This window comes from Symphalangus syndactylus, chromosome 10 (genome assembly GCF_028878055.3).
Source record: "Symphalangus syndactylus isolate Jambi chromosome 10, NHGRI_mSymSyn1-v2.1_pri, whole genome shotgun sequence".
Lineage (NCBI taxonomy): Eukaryota > Metazoa > Chordata > Mammalia > Primates > Hylobatidae > Symphalangus > Symphalangus syndactylus.
The window spans coordinates 55638311-55662714 of record NC_072432.2 but is presented as its reverse complement, the minus strand read 5'-3'; the positions used below and the strand labels follow the sequence as shown (position 1 = coordinate 55662714).

At 41.9% G+C, this 24404-nt stretch overlaps 1 protein-coding gene across 1 annotated transcript in view; it reads left to right on the top strand.

Annotated features, from left to right (window-relative positions):
- ENOPH1 (enolase-phosphatase 1) overlaps positions 1–24046 on the top strand; it is a 30498-nt gene extending 6452 nt beyond the window's left edge. Inside the window, exons 2-6 of the mRNA XM_055297190.2 lie at positions 11131–11232; positions 13930–14132; positions 17636–17768; positions 19871–19994; positions 22947–24046. Of these exons, the coding sequence (XP_055153165.1) occupies positions 11131–11232; positions 13930–14132; positions 17636–17768; positions 19871–19994; positions 22947–23086 (702 nt within the window). The 3' untranslated portion in view covers positions 23087–24046. The remainder of the gene's footprint in view (positions 1–11130; positions 11233–13929; positions 14133–17635; positions 17769–19870; positions 19995–22946) is intronic.
- The last annotated feature ends 358 nt before the right edge of the window (positions 24047–24404 follow it).

Here is a 24404-nt window from a genome sequence, read left to right as displayed (position 1 = left end):
GCCTACCACATGAGCCTTAGACAATCTGCTCACCCAGCCACCTGTTAGTTCCCTAAAGCTGGGACTGTCATGTTCATCCTGCTCTCACACAGAATATGTCGTCGTCGTCATCATCATCATCATCATCGTCATCATTGTTGGAACCCAAAGAATCTGCATTAAGTAAATAATTCAGTATGGACATGGTGGCTCACCCCTGTAATCCAAACACTTTGGGAGGCAAAGGTTGGAGGAACACTTGAGGCTAGGAGTTTGAGACCAGCCTGGGCAACATAGCAAGACCCTGTCTTAAAAAAAATTATAAAAAAAGAAAGCACCTCTCACTTTGATTTCTGGTTCCTTATTTTTCTAGAACCTTCAGTATTGTGGCACTAGCATAATCTTTCCAGCCTAATCAATCCTTCTTTCTTTTCCCTCACATTTAATTGAATACCTATCATGTTCCAGGATATGGTAGGGATCCAGAGTCCTTAAGACCCAGCTGTCACCCTCAGGTTCCTCAGGGAACCTAGAAAGGAAGACAGTTACATAAATAGGTTGCCTTTGCATAATCAAAGTCCTCTGTAGTCTCACATTGGCTGTGAGATGAGAGTTCAACAAATGGGTTTTCCAACTTTCTATCCCTCTCTTCCTTTACACTTTACATAGCTGAACATGCACATTCCAGTCATGCCCTTTCTTGCTGCCACCATTCTTCCAGCTTGGAATGTCATACCTTTTCCTCTCCAAGTGTGGGTTCCATGCACTCATTAACTTAAAAAAAAATTACTTATTGTGCGAAGCTGTGGGAATATGGAAGTAAGAGCTACCTCTTCTTGTAAACGACCTATTTAAGCAGAAATTTCAAAGTCCTTTCTCTTCGTCCTCTGCACTCATTGCCAGTACCATGTGTAGTATTTGCTACTGGAGCCAATAGCTGACTTGTGATGTTGGATGTGTGTCCTCTTTTTCAAGCTATGTGGAAGGCTTCTCAAGGGCAGGGACCAGAGCCTTACACAGTGCTTACACATCAGGCGTGCTGTACATGCTGGGTGATGGTGATACACATTCTGGAATGGGTCTGGGAGGGACTGGGATTCAATTTCTTCCATACTCTGCAATCCTTACTATTTCAGATTTCCTCAAGGTGGTACTTTATTAAATTTGAACAATTTAACTGAAAGTGTTTCTAGAGTGGCATTAGAATTCATTGACTCAACATTTCCAAAACCTACAAGTTATAGAGGATGAAACCAGCTGATAATGGAAATTAAATGTCATAAAAGAGAAAATTTTATTAACAAAATTAAGATAAAAAGTGAAATATGTTATTTATAGAAACTTGCATCTGTTAATGTAAAGACTAGAGGAAAGGTTTTTCTACCCCCCCAAATCTTCTTCCTAGAAAATTAGTTCACCCTGATTATGAAATTGCAGACAAAGAAGAGTATGATATAGAGAATGAAAGCCCTGATATGCTCCTACCACCCAGAGGTGACCATTAAGAGTTTGGTGAATATTCCTTCTGTTTTTTTCCCTAGGTACACAGTAAAGTCATACAGATCTTTGAAAGATATGTAGTCAGACTGATTGAGTAAAAGGGGTTGAGCATGGTGGCTCACACCTGTAATCCCAGCACTTTGGAAGGCCGTGGCAAGGAGATTACTTGAGTTCAGGAGTTCAAGACCAGCCTGGGCAACATAGGGAGACCCCATCTCTACTAAAAATAAAAAATTGGCTGGACATGGTGATGTGCACGTGTAATCCCAGCTACTCAGGAGGCTGAGGTGGGAGGATCACTTGAGCCCAGGAGGTAGAGACTGTGGTGAGGCGTGATTGTGCCACTGCACTCCAGCCTGGGTGACAGAGCTGGAATGCAGTGGCGTGATCGAAAAAATAACAATTTTTAAAAGGGGCACCGATTTTAAGCTATAACCCCTATATTTTAAATACAGAGGCTGGATTTTATCTTGCTCATACAGACTTTTAAAATGATACCCTGTGTTTAGCCCTGAAAAGTGCTTACTTCTTGTCTGATGGGTCTTAAGATTTTCTATCCTTACAGCTTACCCTGTGTTACCACTCCACTAAAGAAAACAAAGTATTCTTTTTCACAATAAAAGGTTATTTTTATATGAAACTTTGAATTTCACATTTATCAACTCATTTGATTTTCAAAACTGGTTTTGTTGGAGGTGCAGGTCAGAAGAGGAGTGGAAACCAACCTGCCCTAATCCTGTTGCACCCATTTTCCCATCAGCTCACTAAAGAGTCGTGTGGAAAGTTGGTAGCTTTATCCTCAGAGGCCCTCCTGGATCCTCTCTGGACCTTTCCCAGGTGACACCATTTCAGGAAAATGGGTTTCTTTTCGAAGACAGAACGTCTTTAGGACAGAAAGGGGTTGTTTGCCTTCTGGGTATGTGCACGAGGGGTTCATTTCTCAGCTTGATTTTCTTTCCAACAATTCATGATGTGACCTTCTAACAAGTTCCTTTTCTTAAGTCTAAAAAGTGTAGACCTGATACCCCTTTACTGAGTAAAGAGAAACTAAGGCATGCGGTTTGGAAACTAATGGGAATTTCAGCATTGAGACCTTGGTGGGACTTTGGAGCTCACAGTCAGACCAGTGTTTGACAGTTAAGCTTGTGTATACTTACTACAACTCCCTGGGCTGGACTTGTATGGGTCCAAGTCGTTGTAAGTTCTGGAAGGTAATTAGATCCCTTTGATGGGGGTAAAGAGTGGGATCTTCACCCCCAATCTGATATGGGGGAGATTCCAGGGATCTGACTCTACAAACTCAGACCTGATTGATAAACTATAATCCCAGTTTGTTAATTTGTACTTAACCTTTATGTGCCTCTGAAAAACGGAGGAAGTAGTAACACCTATTTCACAGGGTTATTATGAAGATTAAAATGACATTATCAGTAAGTTGAGTAAATTTTGAGTGCTTGGTGGTGGCAGTGGTGAGAAATGATTGGATCTGAATATATTTTGAAGGTAGAGCTGATGGGATTTGCTGATGGATTAGTTGGATGTGGAGTTTGAGAGAAAGAGGAGTCAAAGATGACTCCAAGGTTTTTGGCCTGAGCATCTGGAAGGATGATTCTGTCATTTACTGTGATGTGGAGATGTAGGGGGAGGAGGAAGATTAAGGGATGGAATCAAGAGTTTGGTTTCAGACGTGTTTAGTTTGAGATACTGAATAGACATCCAAGTGGGGATATTGGGTATGCATTTGGAAAAGGTCCAAGCTAAAGGTAAGAATTTGGGGATCATTAGTATAAACGGTTTAAAGTAATGGAATTAGATAAGATCACAAAGGAGTGATTATATATAGAAAAGAGAAGTGCGTGTCATAGTAAGTGCTCAGTAAATGTTGGCAGTTACTCCCATTACTATAACTACTTGAATTATTATTGCTGATATTTTATAGGAAATGTTACAGAACTACTGGGTGAACCATAATCTCTCATTTTCTTAGTATGAAACCTCTTTGGGGAATCAAAGCTATATTAGAAATTTCCATAGAGAATATGCTGTCAAGATCCAGGGAGTTAGATGATCCTAGTGAATAGTGCTCCTTGAAGTCATTCACCCGTGAGAGCTGGATGGCTTCAGGTGTTGGGATTTGATAGGCCTGGGTTTGAGTCCTGGCTTTACTCTGCACCAGTAGTGAAACCTCTTTGAACCTCAGTGTCTTCATCTATGAAAAAGGGCTTACTTTGCAGGGATGTTAGGCAGATTCAAGGAGATGAATGTGAATGCCTTCCTTTCCCCTCCACTGTTAAGGACTAGGACTCTGGGCCAGTCAAGTTCCCTCTCTGGAACTCATTGGAGATATTCTGTTTCTTTTGTGCTGCTTCTTAAAACCTTACTCCAATTACTAGCCCTCTTGTACTGATAACAATCCCTTGTTCAGTGTGATTCATTGCACTTAATTAGATAACAGCATATCTTTTGTTAATTATAATTTAATCTCCTTAATGGGATTATCTTTTGTCTTATCAGCACATTGATTATTTCATTTTGAATGCACATGTGAAATCTGATGTTCATTCCTAAGGTTTCAGTTTTCAACCTACATCCCTTGTATGGGTCCAGCCCTGTTTACTCCCATGAATACGAGGACAGTAGGATTTTAATTCCTGAAACCATGTGGCCCCTTGTGGCAGCCAGAACACAGAAACTTCTTGATAGCTCCTACTATGGTCTTCAGGAAGCCTATTTGAGGAGCAATTCTAATACCACAACTGCTGAAACTATCTGGCAGATGGCATGGACCACTCCAAGAAGTAACAATTCTCATTGTTAGAAGTATTTAAACAAAGGTTGGTGTATTAGTCTGTTCTCATGCTGCTAATAAAGACATACCTGAGACTGGGTAGTTGATAAAGGAAAGAGGTATAATGGACTTACAGTTCCACATGGCTGGGGAGGCCTCACAATCATGATGGAAGAAGAAGGAAGAGCAGAGGGATGTTTTACATGGTGGCAGGCAAGAGGGCATGTTCAAGGGAGCTCCCCTTTATAAAACCATCAGATTGTCGGGCGTGGTGGCTCATGCCTGTAATCCCAGCTCTTTGGGAGGCCGAGGCGGGCGGATCACGAGGTCGGGAGATCGAGACCATCCTGTTTAACATGGTGAAACCCCATCTCTATTAAAAATACAAAAAATTGGCTGGGTGTGGTGGCGGGCACCTGTAGTCCCAGCTACTCGGGAGGCTGAGGCAGGAGAATGGCGTGAAACCGGGAGGTGGAGCTTGCAGTGAGCCGAGATGGCGCCACTGCACTCCAGCTTGGGCAACAGAGCGAGACTCCTTCTCAAAATAAAATAAAATAAAACCATCAGATCTTGTGACAGTTATTTACTCCTAGCACTTTGAGAGGTTGAGATGGGAGGATCACTTAAGCCCAGGAGTTCACCACCCACCTGGGCAACATAGTGAGACTCTGTCTCTACAAAAACAACAACAACAACAACAAAATAAATTTAAAAAACCAAAAAAACCTAACGTATTACATTTTCCTAATATTATTATCACAGACATCTGGCAGTAAACATCTGTGGGAAAACTAAAAGGGAAGGCTAACTTTAACAGAGAAAGATGCTAGGTGGCAAGATCATCAAAGTAAGTGACTTTGAGCCAGGGAAGAAAAGTGGCTCAGCACAAATGTGGTCTTTCTTCAGATTGATCATAGTATAGCTGATTCACTACCTGTGCTGATATAGCTCTATTCTCTTGAAGTCACAGTCTAGTCATTCTGATTGGAATTTGGATTTTGCTAAATTCTTCAGTCATACTGCCTCAGATAACTAGCTCTTCTTGTCCATTGCATGTAATTTCCCCTAATTTTATTCTCTGGATACAGCCTTTAATTGTTTGTCTTTGTAGGGGGTGATTTTATTTAAAACACTGTCAGCAGGCCAGCTTGGTGGTGGCTCCTATAATCCTAGCACTTTGGGAGGCCAAGATGCGGGGGATCATCAGAAGTCAGGAGTTCGAGACCAGCCTGGCCAACATGGTGAAACCCCGTCTCTACTAAAAATACAAAAATCAGCTGGGTGTGGTGGCACACACCTGTAATCCCAGCTACTCAGGAGGCCGAGGCAGGAGAATTGCTTGAACTCAGGAGGTGGAGGTTGCAGTGAGCTGAGATCACACCATTATATTCCACCCTGGGTGACAGAGCGAGACTCTGTCTCAAAAAAAAAAAAAAAAACACACTGTGGGCAATCTATGATTTTTTTTTTAACACTTAGTTTTGCTAACTTTTAGCACTATTAAGGTTATACATTTTTATTGTAGAAAAGAGATATGCAAAAAGGTTTCTTTTAATGTCATAACCCAGAGAGAACCTTTGTAAACATTTAAGTTCATGTTCTCTCATATTTTGTTCAATGTGTTAAATATCCCCCCAATAGGATTATGCTGTACATACTGTTTGTAACCTGTTTTATTAATTATTTGTATGATGTGATTTATATTTAGGAACCATCAAGCCACTTAATTTTGTTTGTTGTTGTTGAGACAGAATCCTGCTTTATCGCCCAGGCTGGCATGCAGTGGCGTGATCTTGGCTTACCGTGACCTCTTCCTCCTGGGTTCAAGCAATTCTCGTGTCTGGGATTACAGGCGCGAGCCACCACACCTGGCTAAATTTTTGTTTTTAGTAGAGAGGGGGTTTCACCATGTTGGCCAGGCTGATCTCAAACTTGTGACCTGAAGCAATCACTGGCCTTGGCCTCCCACAGTGCTGGGATTACAGGCGGAGCCACCGTGCCCAGGCATATGTCTCTATTAATGTTAGGGAATAAAAAGCAACATAAATTTATGTGGGGCCAGGCATGGTGGCTCATGCCTATAATGCCAACACTTTGGGAGGCCACGGTGGGATGATTGCCTGAGTCCAGGAGCTTGAGACCAGCCTGGCTAACATGGCGAAACCCCATCTCTACTAAAAATTCAAAAAATTAGCTGGGTATGGTGGCTCATGCCTGTAGTCCCAGCTACTCAGGAGGCTGAGGTGGGAGGATCACCTGAGCCCAGGAGACGAAGTTGCAGTGAGCCGAGATCATGCCACTGCACTCCAAAAAAAAAGAAAAAAATAATAGCCCACCAATGAGGGTTGGGCGTGGTGGCTCACGCCTGTAAATCCCAGCACTTTGGGAGGCCGAGGCTGGCGGATCACGAGGTCAGGAGATTGAGACCATCCTGGTTAACACGGTGAAACCCCGTCTCTACTAGAAATACAAAAAATTGGCCGGGCGTGGTGGCGAGCGCCTGTAGTCCCAGCTACTCAGGAGGCTGAGGCAGGAAAATGGCGTGAACCCGGGAGGTGGAGCTTGCAGTGAGCCGAGATCGTGCCACTGCACTCCAGCCTGGGCAACAGAGCGAGACTCCAGTCTCCAAAAAAAAAAAAAAAAAAAAAATAGGAAATAATAGCCCACAATATTGCTTTTGTGTTGTTTAATTTTTTTCTAAAAAAATTAAGTTCTCAAGTACTATAAATCATTTGCATTGTATAGTTCCCTTGGAGGGCTTTTGTTTTATTTATTATTTATTATTTTTATTATTTTTTGAGACAGAGTCTCCCTGTATCACAGGCTGGAGTACAGTGGTGATCTCGGCTCACTACAACTTCTGCTTCCGGATTCAAGTGATTCTCCTGCCTCAGTCTCCCAAGTAGCAGGGATTACAGACTGGCACCACCACATCCAGATAATTTTTGTATTTTTAGTAGGAACAGTGTTTCGCCGTGTTGGCCAGGCTGGTCTCGAACTCCTGACTTCAAGTGATCCACCCGCCTCGGCCTCCCAAAGTGCTGGATTACAGGCATGGGCCACGGCGCCCAGCTGGAAAGCTTTTAAAGTAGTTTCTTTATGTAGCTGTACTCTCAGCACTATTCTTTTTTTTTTTTTTTTTTTTGAGACGGAGTCTCACTCTGTTGCCCAGGCTGGAGTGCAGTGGCGCGATCTCGGCTCACTGCAAGCTCCGCCTCCCGGGTTCACGCCATTCTCCTGCCTCAGCCTCTCCGAGTAGCTGGGACTACAGGCGCCCGCCACCACGCCCTGCTAATTTTTTTGTATTTTTAGTAGAGATGGGGTTTCACCGTGGTCTCGATCTCCTGACCTCGTGATCCGCCCGCCTCGGCCTCCCAAAGTGCTGGGATTACAAGCGTGAGCCACCGCGCCCGGCCTTTTTTTTTTTTTTTTTTTTTGAGACGGAGTCTCACTCTGTCACCCAGGCTGCAGTGCAGTGGCACAATCTCGGCTCACTACAACCTCCGCCTCCTGGGTTCAAGAATTTCTCTTGCCTCAGCCTCTGGAGTAGCTGGGACTATAGTAGGCGTGCGCCACCACGCCCCGACTAATTTTTGTATTTTTAGTAGAGATGGGGTTTCACCATGTTGGCCTGGCCTCTCAGCACTATTTTTAGGAGGTACCTTTTATTACCCGTTTTCTTCAAAGGAGATGAATAAATATTGTAACAACAGTTTGATTTTTATTAATTCTATGAACTTTTCATTAAAACAACCATGCGACCATAAAGCATATCCATATTTTAACTTCTAAACATTTACAAGGCAACTTTTTAAATTAGATCTTCGAAATTTCATGGCTCTTTCAGTAAGCTATCACTGAGCTTTGAAGAGTAATATAAATTGCTGCTTGCACAGTATCCCCCGTAATATCTAGTGGAATTTAATCATATTCCCCTACAAGGCAAATAACTCTAGTTCTATAGCCTTTTGTTGTATGTACTGCTAAATCATAACAACTCCTTAAGTGCCTGGTGGACCAAAAATATTCGCACATTTATTTGTAGAATCCTGAGTTTATTGTGGCATATTTGTCATACTATAGTATTCTGAAATTATCTGTAAGTGGATTATAACTGAAGTTAAAACATTTATTGTCAATGGGTACTGTGGTTTATGCCTGTAATCCCAGCACTTTGGGAGGCTGAGGCGGGATGATTGCTTAAGCTCAGGAGTTCAAGACCAGCCTGAGCAACATAGCGAGATCTTGTCTTTACAAAACATTTTTTAAAAAATTAGCAAGGCTAATTACAGGTGGTGCACATCTGTAATCCCAGCTACTCAGGAGGCTGAGGTGGGACGATCTCTTGAGTCCAGGAGTTCAAGACAGGAGTGAGCTGTAATTGTCACCACTGCATTCCAGCCTGGGCGACAGATCAAGACTCTTTCTCAAAAAAAAAAAAAAATTTTTTTATAATGTATGATAGTACATGCCAGGCTATTTTATAAGCAACTTGAAGGCATTGTATTTGTGTTACAGATACTCTCAATAAGTATGTTGAAAGATTGGATAAAATTTTCACAATTTAGTTGATTATTCCGTGTACATACTTTTATGCAGTAACACTTTTGCACTAAAATAGTACAGTCTGCTAACATGTTGACTGCAAATAATTTGGTTTTTTTTGTTTTGTTTTTTGTTTGTTTGTTTGTTTGTTTGTTTTTTGAGTAGGAGTCTCCTTCTGTTACCCAGGCTGGAGTGCAGTGGTGCAATCACAGCTCACTGCAGCTTCAGCCTCCTGGGGTCAAGTAATTCTCCTATCTCAGCCCCTCCAAGTAGCTGGGACCACAGGTGTGCATCACCATGCCCAGCTAGCTTTTTAATTTTTTATGGAGACAGGGTCAGGCTGGTCTTGAACTCCTGGGTTCAAGTGATCTTCCTGTCTTGGCCTCCCAAAGTGCTGGGATTGCAGGCATGAGCCACCATGCCCAGCAGCAAATAATATTTATAGTCCGGATGTTATACTAAATTCTAGCATCATTGTCTAGCTTTTGTGATGACTTAGTACAGTGGCGCATTTTATAGATGAGGAGAGGGGCATATTGGATGATCAGGAACTCTAAAGTAATCTCCAACTTCTAAAGCTGTTCCCGAACATTCAATACTGTTTGAAACCTTGCACCTTTTATTTCCTTGAGCTCTCTGAGAAGAATGGCTTCATGACTCCAGTGTCCTGCTCTCTGTAGGCCCTCAGGAAAGTTGAATGAATAAGTTGGTTGTGCTTGTGATTTATCCTCTGGGAACTTCTCTGCTATTATTTATCATGAAATTTGAGTGATCCTTGCTCGGTTTAACTGCGTGTGCTGGAGAATATGTTAAGAATATATTGCCAGGCACAGTGACTCACACCTGTAATCCCAGCACTTTGGGAGGCTGAGGCCGGTGGATCATTTGAGGTCAGGAGTTCAAGACCAGCCTGGCCAACATGGCGAAACTCTGTGTCTACTAAAAATACAAAAATTAGCTGGGTGTGGTGGCAGGTGCCTGTAATCCCAGCTACTTGGGAGGCTGAGGCAGGACAATCTCTTGAACCTGGGAGGTGGAGGGAGGTTGCAGTGAGCCAAGATCTGCAGTGAGCCGAGATCTCACCACTGCACTCCAGCCTGGGCAATAAAGGAAGACTCCATCTCAAAAAAAAAAAAAAAAAAAAAAAGAACATATTAAGTGGTAAGATGCCAGGTGCTTTCCATTAGACAGTCCAATCCTCCGATGACTTTGCCTCATATTAGTCCTATGTAGCAAATGAGAAAACTGTGGCTTAGGAGCATAAGTTATTTGAACACAGCTAGTAAAAAGCGGAGGTAGAAGCCTGACTGGGAAAGAAATTCCTAATGCATGGATTACTGACAGATTATTTATTACTGAATTGTTTTGCATATCACTTTTTTTTTTTTTTTTTTTTTGAGATATAATCTTGTTCTCTCCCCCAGGCTGGAATACAATGGTGGGATCTCAGCTCACTGCAACCTCTGCCTCCCAGGTTCAAGCCATTCTCCTGCCTCAGCCTTCTGAGTACCTGAGATTACAGGCGCCCTCCACCACACCCGGCTAATTTTTGTATTTTTAGTAGAGACAGGGTTTTACCATGTTGGCCAGGCTGGTCTCAAACTCCTGACCTCAGGTGATCTGCCTGCCTCGGCCTCCCAAAGTGCTAGGATTACAAGTGTGAGTCACTATGCCCGGCCACATAACACTTTCTTATAGGATGCTCCAAAGGTAGTCTGGTTACCAAGAAAGAGTCATGGTGATCAAGTTTTTTTTTTTTTTTTTTTTTAAATACTTGTCATGCATGGACACCATTATTTTCTGCAGATTATTTGAGTGATGTGTACAATAATGTGGTATGCATGGGGGATAAAGCTGTGAGCAAGACACACTTAATCCATGTCTTCAAGGACCTTTGGTCTAGCCATCTAGTTCCGTAGTTGGGAGACTTTTTCTGTAAAGGACCAGACAGTGAATATTTTAGGCTTTGCAGGCCCTATGGTCTTGGTTGCAAATACTGAATTCTGCCACTGTGATGCAAAAGTAGCCACAGACATTATTTAAATAAATGAGTGTGGCTATGTTCCAATAAAACTTCATTTACAAAAACAGGCGGTGGACTTGATTTGGCCTGCAGGTTGTAGTTTGCTGACTCTTGGTCTAGTTTATTTGTTTCTTGGCCTCTGTCTGTCTTTCTTGCTCATATTCACAGCAGCAATTTTCATAAAGAGTTCCATTGATTTATTTGTTACAGTTATGTAGGTAAGATTGTGGAAGAACTGGATCTTGTATAACTGATAAAAGCTAACTCTTGTATTTTCTTTTACTCTTTTATCCAGGACATTTTATTTCCTTACATCGAAGAAAATGTTAAAGAGTATCTGCAGACACATTGGGAAGAAGAGGAGTGCCAGCAGGATGTCAGTCTTTTGAGGAAACAGGTTGGGACATTTCTGTCTTAAATTCCCAAGTGTCTTAGAAATGAGGGTACCTGGAGATTTAGAACATGCTCTGAGCATTTTGTAAAATAAGTGCCCTCGTTTGATAGGGGATGGAAGTTGCAGTGACTTAGTGAGTTGCCTGCTTAGGAATTCACAGTACATAATTAAAGGCTGGATCATGTCAGTTTGCTGTTTCTGGAGTTGCTCTTTGGTTTTTTTTTTTGGTTTTTTTTTTTTTGAGATGGAGTCTCGCTTGGTTGCCTAGGCTGGAGTGAGTGTGGTGGTGCAATCTTAACTCACTGCAACCTCTGCTTACTGGGTTCAAGCAATTCTCTTGCCTCAGCCTCCCGAGTAGCTGGGACTACAGGCACCTGCCACCATGCCTAGCTAATTTTTTGTATTTTTAGTTGAGATTGGGTTTCACCGCATTGGACAGACTGGTCTAGAACTCCTGATTTCAAGTGATCCACCCTCCTCGGCCTCCCAAAGTGCTGGGATTACAGGCATGAGCTTACCACCCCCAGCCTACCCAGAAAGGGCTTAAGTTTGCAAATATATGATATTTTTAGGCAATTTAAATAGCTCTAGGAAAAGGCAACTCTAGGCTGGGCACGGTGGCTCACACCTGTAATCTCAGCACTTTGGGAGGCCGAGGTGGGTGGATCACTCAAGGTCAGGAGTTTGAGACCAGCCTGGCCAAAATGGTGAAACGCTGCCTCTACTAAAAATACAAAAAATTAGCCAGACGTGGTGGCGGGCACCTGTAGTCACAACTCCTTGGGAGGCTGAGGCAGGAGAATTGCTTGAACGTGGGAGGCAAAGGTTGTAGTGAGCCGAGATGGCGCCACTGCACTCTAGCCTGGGCTACAGAGCAAGACTGTCTCAAAAAAAAAAAAAGTCCTTTCTGGGTAGAATGCAAAAGATTTTGAGCAGTCTCTACATTTTTTATTAACGTGTCTATATTAGTCTGTTCTCACATTGCTGTCAAGAAATACCTGAGAGTGAGTAATTTTTAAGAAAAGAAGTTTAATTGGCTCACAGGTCTATAGGCTATACAGGAAACCATAGTGGCATCTGCTTCTGGGGAGACCTCAGGAAGCTTCTGATCATGATGGAAGGCAAAGCGGGAGCAGGCGTCTCACATGGTGAAAGTCAGGAGCAAGAGAGTGGGGAGGGGAGGTGCTACACACTTTAAAATAACCAGAACTCATTATTGCAAGGACAGCATCAAGGGGGATGGTGCTAAATAAACCATTCACGAGAAGTCTATCCCCGCAATCCAGTCACCTCCCATTACGACTCACCTCCAGCATTGAGGATTACATTTCAATGTGCAGTTTGGGTGGGGACACACATCCAAGCTATGTCATTCTCCATATGACAGTACTTCATCATTTTGCACTCCCTCCTTCCTTACTGCAAGCCCCTGCTGCCCCCTCTGCAAGTGCTCCTGGCTCCTCACACCCACAATCCCCTTCCAGACTCCTCACCCCAGCTCACTCTGGCCCAGCCCTCATACCTCCTTTGGTCTCCTGTGCTTTGTTCTGTCCTCTTCTCCCCACCAGTCATCAGTCTGTCTTTTCCTTCCACATTGTGTGCTATGGAACTCCTGCTCTGTTGTTTTTCTTGTTAAAATTCCTTCAATGGCAAAGATCTTACATGGTCTGCAGAGCTAACTCACTGGCAGTTATTTTCTAGTTAGTTCTATATTGGATACTGTGGAATGCTCTCTGTAGGTGTTTTACTGTTAGGAATTAGGATTCAAAATGTAGTTATGTCCTTTGGGCATGGAATATTTGGGATTTTAATTTTCTAGATAACTCAGGGTTAATCTGAAATATAGTGAGTCCTTACTTAATGTTGTTTTTAGGTTCTTGGAAACTGACTTTAAGTGAAATGACACTTAAATTTCAATTTTCAATTTTAAACCAACTGTAACAAAACCAATTTTTTTCCACATAAATGTTATAACAAAATGATGTTGAAGGAAATGACATTATTTGAGAAGGTCATGTCACTTGAAGTCGTAGTTTCCAAGAACCTTTAGATGATGTTAAATGAGGACTTACTTTACTTTCCTCCCTTACCTTTGTTTGTTGTCGAAACCTTGTTGAAACATACATACATAGTCCCCCATTATTGTATATAGATATGTACACATGTATCTTTAGAAATTGGACTACTTTGTCACAAGGTCATTGTTCTAAGTGGCTACCAGGATTTTTGCAAGATGTGGGAGATTATAGGAGACTGAATGTGAACCAACCTTATTACTTCACTAGCTTCTTTTCGCTGAATTCCAGGCATAAACTAATTTATGAGATTTTCTTTGTTTCTTTCTCAATTAGTTATAGTGCAGAGAAAATGATCAGATTGAGTTAAAGTCCTGGTTTGTTGATCCCAGTAGTGAATCAACAAATCAAGTCTTAATTCTATCATTATATGCTCTCTCTTCTCATATACAACATGCCTCTCTGTTTAAATTTCAGCTTTTAGCAAAAGGAAAGGTAATGTAAATTTACTAATCCAGGTTCTTTTAGGAATCATTTGTATCAGCTCCAAAGTATATGATGTTTCAATTTGCAGCCATACTAGGGCTAATGATGGAGAAAGTTGTTCTGCTGGGTTTTTGGGTCTTGTTTTAAATGACTCTTTTTTGAATAAGCATAAAACAAACATGTTGTTTCTGACTTAAAGGCTGAAGAGGACGCCCACCTGGATGGGGCTGTTCCTATCCCTGCAGCGTCTGGGAATGGAGTGGATGATCTGCAGCAGATGATCCAGGCCGTGGTAGATAATGTGTGCTGGCAGATGTCCCTGGATCGAAAGACCACTGCACTCAAACAGCTGCAGGGCCACATGTGGAGGGCGGCATTCACAGCTGGGCGCATGAAAGCAGAGTATGTGCTTGAGTCAGCCTAAACATTTCACCAGTCCCAAATCCAAATATGTTTTTTCACCAGTCCTCTCTTTCCAGCGTAAGTCACAAGATTGGTAAAACAGATAAAAATCCACATTCTTTTTAGTCTAACAAGTGAGCTTTGTTTCATTTTTTCAAAACTGGGCTAAAATATTTCAGCTGACTAGATTACCTGGACCTGCCTGTCTGGTCTTGTGGGTTGATTGAAGGACTTGTCAAAGTCTCCGTTTAAAATAGCTTCCTAGAAAATGGTGACTTCCTTGAACTAAGTCATATTTGATTCTTAGCACATGAGTGACAGCTCCGTTGGGCTGCTTCCCTGGACTGTTAATTACCTGCTTTTTGCTCTATGAGACATAGGAAATTTTGTGCCCCATCATGTTGAGGTTACTCAGAGGATGTCCACACTACCATGTTCTTCTTTGCTCTTTTGAGCAACTTCCACAGATTCTTTGAGTCTTGGTTATGGAGTTCCTAATAGTACTCCTGCCTGAGGAGACTTTTGAGTATTATACTACTGAGAAATTCTTGATCGATTCAGACAGGGTCCTACTCTGTTGGCTGGAGTGCAGTGGCATGATCATGGCTCACTGCAGCCTTGACCTCCCCCAGTTCAGGTGATCCTCCCACCTCAGCCTACCGAGTAGCTGGGACCAGGCATGTGCCACCATGCCCAGCTAGTTTTTGTATTTTCAGTACAGATGGGGTTTTACCGTGTTGCCCAGGTTAGTCTCAAACTTCTGGGCTTGAGCGATCTGCCTGCCTTGGCCTCCCAAAATGCTGGGGTTACAGGCGTAAGCCACAATACCTGGCCTATTTTTTTTTTTTTTTTAGAACTGGGGTCTTGCTCTGTGATCCACACTCGAGTGCAGTGGTGCCATCATAGCTCACTGTAGCCTTCAAGTGATCCTCCCACCTCAGCCTCCTGATTAGCTGGGACCACAGGCACGCACCACCACACCTGGCTATTCAAAAAACATTTTTGTAGAGGTGTGGTCTTGCTATGTTGTCCATACCATATTGCTGATAAATTCTTTTCGTTTGTTTCTGTTTTTGCTTTGAGACCGTCTTGCTCTTTGCCCAGGCTGGAGTGGAGTGGCACAATCTCAGCTCACTGCAACTTCCACCTCCTGGGTTCAAGCGATTCTCTTGCCTCAGCCTCTGGAGTAGCTGGGATTACAGGCGCCTGCCACCATGCTAATTTTTATATTTTTAGTAGAGATGGGGTTTCACCATAATGGCCAGGCTGCTGTTGAACTCCTGACCTCAAGTGGTCCACCCCACCTCAGCCTCCCAAACTGCTAGGATTACAGGTATGAGCCACCCCTCCTGGCCTATTTTTGTTTTTGGAGATAGTCTCGCTCTGTTGTCCAGGATGGAGCGCATTGACACAATCTCAGCTTACTGCAACCTCTGCCTCCTGGGTTCAAGCAATTCTTGTACCTCAGCCTCCCAGACAGCGGGGACTACAGGTGCGTGCCACCACACCTGGCTAATTTTTTGTATTTTAGTAGAGACAGGGTTTTACCATGTTGTCCAGGCTGGTCTTAAGCTCCTGAGCTCAGGGCAGTCCACCTACCTTGGCCTCCCAAAGTGCTAGGATTATAGGCGTGAGCCACCGTGCCAGGCCTGCTGAGAAATTCTTTTTTTTTTTTTTTTTTTTTGAGATGGAGTCTCGCTCTGTTGCCCAGGCTGGAGTGCAGTGGCGTGATCTCCACTCACTGCAAGCTCCGCCTCCCAGGTTCACGCCATTCTCCTGCCTCAGCCTTGCGAGTAGCTGGGACTACAGGCGCGTGCCACCTTGCCCAGCTAATTTTTTGTATTTTTAGTAGAGACGGTGTTTCACCATATTAGCCAGGATGGTCTCGATCTCCCGACCTTGTGATCCGCCCCCCTCGGCCTCCCAAAATGCTGGGATTACAGGTGTGAGCTACTGCACCCGGCCGTGAAATTCTTAATAAGACTTTGCCTCTAAGGATTTTAGGCCACTGCCTGCTGTAAACCCTAAGATCCAAGATTGTTTCCAGCTGCATATATTTCTTTTGTGTTTCTGTCAAATGAGATGTTGTTTCTTTATTTATGTACTTTACGAGGAGCTTCTACCTTTTAAAGGATGGACTGGAATTTCAGGATATGCCAGTGATCTGGGAATGTCAGCCAGGTTCACTTTGTAAAGCACTCAAAAAAATGGAGACAGGAGACTGTGCACCCAGTAGTTAGCCCATACTTCTCTTGGTCTTGGTTCCTTAATTATACAGCTAACTGCTGAAGACAGGAAAAATCCTGTCTCCATGGGTACGGACTAGTACTCAGAATAACATACTTATATGTGTACTGGTTTTGAATACGTTGATCTCTTTCCTTCAATTAGTGCAACATATTAAGCATGTTAATACATATAAAGCGGAAGACTCCTGACATTTTCCGGGTAATCTTTTAGAGATGACTGGTTCTACAACCCAAGTTGTTTGTGCTTCTCTTTTCACCTTTCTCCTGTGATGTTAATTTCCTCCATGAATGTGGAAAACACTGTAGAATTGGTAAAAGAGACTGAGTGTCAGAAGTCAGAAAAAGACATCTTTATTTGCTGACTGGTTAATGTGAGTTGGTACAAGTCTCAACTGGTTTGTTATGTAATTTTTTTCCCCATATAATAAAACATTGTTTTCTTAGTTCTCAAGAAATGCAGGCCAGGTGCAGTGGCTCACGCCTGTAATCTCAGCACTTTGGGAGGCTGAAGTGGGTGGATCACTTTGAGTCCAGGAGTTTGAGACCAGCCTGGGTGACATGATGAAGCACCATCTCTACAAAAAATTAAAAAAAAAAAAAATAGCTGGGGGTGGTAGCCCATGCTTGTAGTCCCAACTATCTGGGAGGCTGAGGTGGGAGGATCACTTGAGCCCAGGAGGTGGAGGTTGCAGTGAGCTGAAATCATGCCACTGCACTCCAGCCTAGGCAACAGAGCAAGACCCTGTCTCAAAAAAAAGTAATTCCATTTTCTAGCTAATCATTAGTTTATAGCTTTGAGCCTTCAAACTTTGTTTTGAATATTTTGGGTGCAGATCTTTCTAAAAACATTTCCATGCTTTCTTAAAGCACAGTGGACATAATTTAACCTTTTCTTGTCATGAAGAACATCAAAGATTATATTATATTATTGCTGTTTGCTTTTTTGAGTTCTTTGGGAATTTAAAAAACACTTTCCCATTTCATCCTTTTATCTGTAGTCCCTTTTTACTGTCACTAGTGGCTATCTGTTCAAAACTATCCTCCTTTCCACATAGATTGTTGCTTCTAATCTGCTGTGAGCCTGGAACTCGGGCAGTACATTTATTAGAACTGCAGGAGTTTGTAGTCTCAGGGAGCTGCTTCTCAAGTTACCATTTGGGCACAAAGAGAGAAACATATGGCATCTGTTTTGACAGGTTTTCATCTGGCTAGATGAAGTGTTCCTGTATTTTAACTTAGTGGTCTTCTCTCTAGGTTCTTTGCAGATGTAGTTCCAGCAGTCAGGAAGTGGAGAGAGGCCGGAATGAAGGTGTACATCTATTCCTCAGGGAGTGTGGAGGCACAGAAACTGTTATTCGGGCATTCTACGGAGGGAGATATTCTTGAGGTACGTTACCTAGTTTACTTTGTTTTTTTGATGCTATCAAAGCATAAAATAATGAATGTTAATGGAAAACTAATTGGAACTAATAGAATGCTTTTTTGGTTGTTTAAAATTAGGTAAGAAGAAAATAATCACTTTTAATTATATTGTTTTTACAGTTTCTTCTATATAAGGTTGTTATATAAAGTTTATTCTGTGTCTTGAAAAATAAAATCAGTTAGGATGCAAAATAGGATTGTGCACAGTCCTGAGAAATATATAAAGACTTCTTGAATACAGCAGAGAACAAGGTGCACTCATTTGTTTTTGGCTCTTTGAAGAAATATAGATTTTATTTAAGAAGAAACAGCATTATTATAGGAGAACCAGGCACATTTTTAAATAAAATAAGTTAAGGTGGTCACCTGTCGCATTTCGTGTACATGAGAAAATTCTTGCTAGCCCCTCTGTGCCGTCATCCCTGCGCCCCCTGGAGGATTGGGTGATCAGTGAAAGAAGTGACTACATTTAGGGTTTTAAAAAGAAGTGCTGATTAGCTGAATATAGACCAAACTTACAGTAGGTAACTTGGAATATAGACTTAACTTAAAATAGGTTACTTACAGTAGGTAACTTGACCAGATACTTTTTAAAAATAAATATTTACTGGCTGGGCGCGGTGGCTCACGCCTGTAATCCCAGCACTTTCAGAGGCCAAGGTGGGCGGTTCATGAGGTCAGGAGATCGAGACCATCCTGGCTAACATGGTGAAACCCCGTCTTTACTAAATAAAAAAATAAAAAAATTAGCCGGGCGTGGTGGCGGGCGCCTGTAGTCCCAGCTACTCGGGAGGCTGAGGCAGGAGAATGGCTTGAACCCAGGAGGCGGAACTTACAGTGAGCCGAGATCACGCCACTGCACTCCAGCCTGGGCGATAGAGTGAGACTCCATCTCAAAAAAAAAAAAATTTTACTTATTTTAACTTACAATAGGTAACTTAAATATAGACTGAACTTACAATTTTAACTTACAATAGGTAACTTGAATATAGACTGAACTTATAATAGGTTACTTACAATAGGTAACTTGGCCAGACAAGTTTTTAAAATAAATATTTATTGAGCCCCTACCATGTTCAAAGAACACTTTGGCTTTGGAGGTTGTCGTATTCTAATTTTAGTATTTTCCTACTTTCTGTCTTATTTTTAAATCAAATATTAATAATGAAACCCTTTAATCATTGGTGACTGTTCTCTTAATACAGATACAATTTCTCTTCTGCTCTCTCTGACAATCATGACAGGACAAAAGTACCTACTGAGTTCACTGATAAGAATTTTACTCTCTAGTTACCAAGTGAGGCAAACTGCAAGAAAAAGAAAATAAGCAAAATCAATCTTAACTTAAAAAAAAAAACCTTAAAATTACTTTTTTTTTTTTAGCTTCCCATTGGCCAAACCCAGTTTGAGTGCTTACTATGCTTGTTTTTAGTTTGTGAAAAGTTCTGAAAACATTCAAAAGATCACATCTTAGTAACTGATCCTAAATATGGACTTATTTTAATTACTGTTGGTCAAATTAGCAAGTTACACATTTGACCCCAGTTGTTTCCAAGAGGGCAGAGACAGACATAGACGAGCCCTTGGGTAGAATTTCAAAATGTTTTAACTAGAAAATGAGAATTTCTTGTAAGTAAAATAATAGCTTTTTCATGAGGCAGGTTAGAGAAATTTTTTCATCGTAAGATTAAAGGACAGTGTTCAGAATCTTTCATCAGGAGTAAAATTCAATCCAGTAAGTAGTTTGAGTGCAAATCATCTTTAAGGGTAGGATGTAGGGCATGTTTATTTTAAACTATTTCAGATGTAAAATGAATGATAGTGAAAACCAGGTAGATGATAAAATGATCTTATGTATGTTGAGCTGGTAGTTTTCTTCTTCCAGATGTCTGTTGCTATAAAATCTTTATTTTTACTTTGTATACCCTCCATAAATTCCCTATTAAGTAGATTTTCAGTAAATACTGAACGAATGAAGTAACTGTGCTTGTCACGTATTTCAGAGAAAGGCATGAGGGCACTGCAAGTGTATTTGTATTGCCAGTCTTTCCCCTTCTCTTTGTTCAGCTTGTTGATGGTCACTTTGATACCAAGATTGGACACAAAGTAGAGAGTGAAAGTTACCGAAAGATTGCAGACAGCATTGGGTGCTCAACCAACAACATTTTGTTTCTGACAGATGTTACTCGAGGTGAGTAATAGACTTATATTATATACTCCAGGATATGAACTGAGCCTGGCACTACAAATACATTGCCTCTTTAAAGAAAGTTCGTATGGGGATCCTTGAAAAATAAAAGTTTTACAGTTTTATATGAAGAAACAGTGTCTGGTTCAAGTTCATGTTTGAATTAAAAAAAAAAAAAAACAGCAGTGAAGGCAGGCATGGTGGCTCATGCCTGTAATCCCAGCACTTTTGTGGGCTGAGGCAGGAGGATTGCTTGAACCCAGGAGTTCGACACTAGCCTGGGCAACAATGTAAGACCTCTGTCTCTATAAAAAAATTCAGAAAGTTAGTTGGGTGTGATGGCTCACTCCTGTGGTCCCAGCTGTGTGGGAGGCTGAGGCAGGGGCATCAGTTGAGCCCAGGAGGTCGAGGCTGCAGTGAGCCGTGTTTGCGCCACTGCACTCCAGCCTGGGTGACAGAGCAAGACTGTCTCAAAAAAGAATGAACCAACTCTGGGGGTTGCATGTGGGGAAGTGGCATTGAAAAGACTAACTCTTCTCGTTTAACTCCTTGGCCGTGATTTCCCACCCATCGCTATGTACACACACATACACACTATGACACAGGAAATTAACAGGAAGACTTAGAGGAATTGTCATGGGAAGGAGCATGCATGTGGGGGTGTGAGTATAAGGGGTGGTTAGTTGAGCCAGCCAGTTCTGGGATTAAATGCACAGTTCAATTTGTGATCCCTGGACCTTTGCTCTATCTCCATATTAAGAATTATAACCCCTGTCTTTAGACCACTTACAGTTTCTTCATATTCTTTTGTTTAGCCACTTAGTTTTTGTATTTGGGATCACATAGTACATGTATAATTTCCAATCTTTCTCTTCTCACTTAGGCCATTTCCTCAGTTGCAATTGTAGAAATTATTCCTAATTTTGGAGAATAGAAATAATCACTAAATTGGCTTCAAAATGAAATTAGCTCCCTTTGATTCTCTGTAAGGCGGTTTTATTCCTGCCCTTCATCTTCTGCTGGCCCCATACACATTTAGGCGGTGGGGCCAGAACTTGGGTCATTGGCAGCTGGGATGAGGCAGGGAGCTGTCTGCCTGCTTGCTCTTTTCTCTCTCTCTGGTCCTGTTTTGGTACCACATGCCCAGACTTCCACTGCTGAGGCAGAATGAAAAACTAAGTTAATATCCCAAATAATGGCTGGGTGCAGTAGCTCACACCTGTAATCCTAGCACTTTGGGAGGCCAAGGTGGGTGGATCATTTGAGGTCAGGAATTCAAGACCAGCCTGGCCAACGTAGTGAAACCTTGTGTCTACTAAAATACAAAAATTAGCCAGGCAGTAGTGGTACACGCCTGTAATCCTGGCTACTCGGTTGGGGGGCTGAGGCAGGAGAATTGCTTGAGCCTGGGAGGCGGAGGTTGGGATGAGCCGAGATCGTGCCACTGCACTCCAGCCTGCGCGACAGAGAGAGACCCTGTCTGAAAAAATACAATAAAATAAAAAATAAAATCCCAAGTAATACCCAAGTATGAAAAAATGTCTCAGTATTACAACAGTAGAGCAAATAGATGCTTAGGGATAAAACTTGCCCTGCGGTGAATTAGATAAGAAGCCTGAATATGGAACGGCCACTTGTAGTGTCAAGTCCCATGTGGATTGTGATGGCTTAACTTGGTCATATTCCTGGGTTGCCAGTCACGATGAAAACTTTGCTCAGGGCAGTCAGGCTAGGAAGTAGCGGTGAGTGGAAGGTAGCTGCCTTTCTCCAATGGCATCTGCAGAGGTGGTCTGAAGAAGACATTCCCACACAGAGAGGGGAGTCTTGAGTACTGTTTGCTCTGGGAAGGTGACAGGCCCTTTCACAGGCAGAACAGAAAACAGGCACTTGAGGAGGTGGGTGGGTGGAAGAAACAGCTCAGCCCCAGTGTGTCTCCTGGGAACTTCTTAACTCTCTCAGCACGACTGCCCTTCAGTTAATCTATTCAGGTGCTGTGACTCTTCTCCAAAGGCTGAGAAACTATTGGCGATTACTCTTATACCAAATCTAAATTCCACGGGATATATATATATATATTCCAGATTTCTCACCAGTTTTGTTCTATCTGTCCTAGTAAGCGCCATGTCTCTTGTCACAGACCTATATCCCATTTCCCACTCTAACTTGCTCCATTCTAGGCAGGGAGTATGACATGTTTAGGGTCTGGAGGTAAGAGCAGTTTTCTTGGGCTGATTAGACCATAGGATTCTATTTGTCCCATTATCTTCTTTGTGTTTTTATTTTTTTGATACAGGGTGTCACTCTGTCACCCAGGCTGGAGTGCAGTAGTGCGATCTCGGCTCGCTGCAGCCTTGACCTCCTGGGCTCAAGCAATCCTCCCACCTCAGCACTCTTGAGTAGCTGGGACTACAGGCACACGCCACCACGCCCAGCTAATTTTTGTATTGTTTTGTAGAGATAGAGTTTCGCCATGTTGCCCAGGCTGGTCTTGAACTCTTGGACTCAAGTCTGGCGTTCAAGTGAACTCCTGGGTCCACCGTGCCCAGCCCCATATCATTTTAATTGGTGTTACCAACAGCCTGTCCTTTGGGAAACAGCTCAGTTCTTGGTACGGGCTGATGGGAGGCAGTGGAGGAAAGGTGTAGGACAGAACATGGCTCCATCCTTCTGCATTCATAAGTACTTAATAAAGCTCAGAAGTGTAGGATACACTGCCATTCTCTTCTGTCAAGTACAGTTGCGTATTTTTTAAAATTTTATCATGGAAAAATTAAAACATACATAAAAGAGATAATATAGTCAACCCCAGGATGCCCATCTTTTAGCTTCAACAGTTATCAAATCCGGGCCAAATTCATTTCTTCCATCCCCACATCCCCCTGCTGACTTTGATGCAAATCTCAGACATCATTTTTTGGTGTTTCTGACACACACACATCGTTTGATTTTTCACAGAGGCCAGTGCTGCTGAGGAAGCAGATGTGCACGTAGCTGTGGTGGTGAGACCAGGCAACGCAGGATTAACAGATGATGAGAAGACTTACTACAGCCTCATCACATCCTTCAGCGAACTATACCTGCCTTCCTCAACCTAGAGAAGGGTTGCTAAGGCAGACCACACTGTTCCCCAGAGTTGTCCCTGTAGTGTCTAGGTTTATTCTAATGGTAAAAGTAACTTACTTAAAAAACATATGTACACATATGTATGCAAGTATGTATATATGTGTATGCTCAGATTAACTTCCACAGGTACATAAGTGAAAGAAGTCTCAGTTCAGTGAACACAAAACTTATTTAAAGATGCTTTATATGTAGAAATTGTTTCAAATCATACTCTAACGCTTAGTGAGGGCAAAGTGTAGTTGATAGAAGAAATTGCTAAATACCTATCTAATGTGCTATGTTTATCAAGTCGTGTACTAAAATGGAAAGCTAGTTTTGAGAAATTATTCAGAAGCCTTGTTATTTTAAAAATGAAATATTTCAAAGACTTATTTCTAATAATAATTCATTGCCCTCGTTGTGATTTAGAAGATTATAACAGCTGTATTTCATATTTGCCTCCTTATATATATCAGAGACCAAGGTATTTCCTTCTGCTTCAAAAGAGCAAAATTGGGAAAGAAAACTCACTTGAGTCTTGATCAAACAAGTGTCTTTTACTTAAGAAGAAACTTGGTAATCATTGTGGCACCCACAGCAAGCAGTTGCCTTACCAGTGAAAAAGGTGCACTGATGTAACATCTAAAACAGAGATGTGGTTCTTAATGTTTAACAGAACAGTTCTAATCCTGCCAGTTGTTATTATTATAGATTTTATAGTTGCCTTTCTAACTACTTAGCACAGTTTGAGAATACGTTAATTGCTATTTACTATTTAAAAAGTTTTACTGAAATCAGTCCATAAGATTAAGATGAGCCCTAATATGTAAGATTTTCCTCTGGAATGGATGTGAGAAATGTAAATTTTATAACAGCAGTATTTATCCTGGTTTAATTCTAATAGGATGTCATGTTAATTTCATGTTGTGATTAATAAAAGCATTTTTTCTTCACTCAGTTTTATATAGGTTCCTGAACTCTATCCACATGCCGTCATAGCAAAAGAGAAACTGAAAAACAAGAATATTTAGCTCTTATCTTAATCGTGTATGATGTGTGTGTTTTAATGGAGTGCCAGTGGCAATTCGTGGTTATTATTTGAGTTATGTATACATATAAGGTTACTATTCCATTTGGATAGTAAGCATTCAGGATATGAGTGAAGTTCCTTATATTTTTGAGAATCTTAACTTTGAGGTCTATAAGGTAATGCTTGAAGGAGGGAGTTACTCTCCTAACTAATCAAGAAAAACTCATGAATCCTGGAGGAGCAATTTTAGAAATGCTTTGAATAAGGAAAAATAAGTCTTA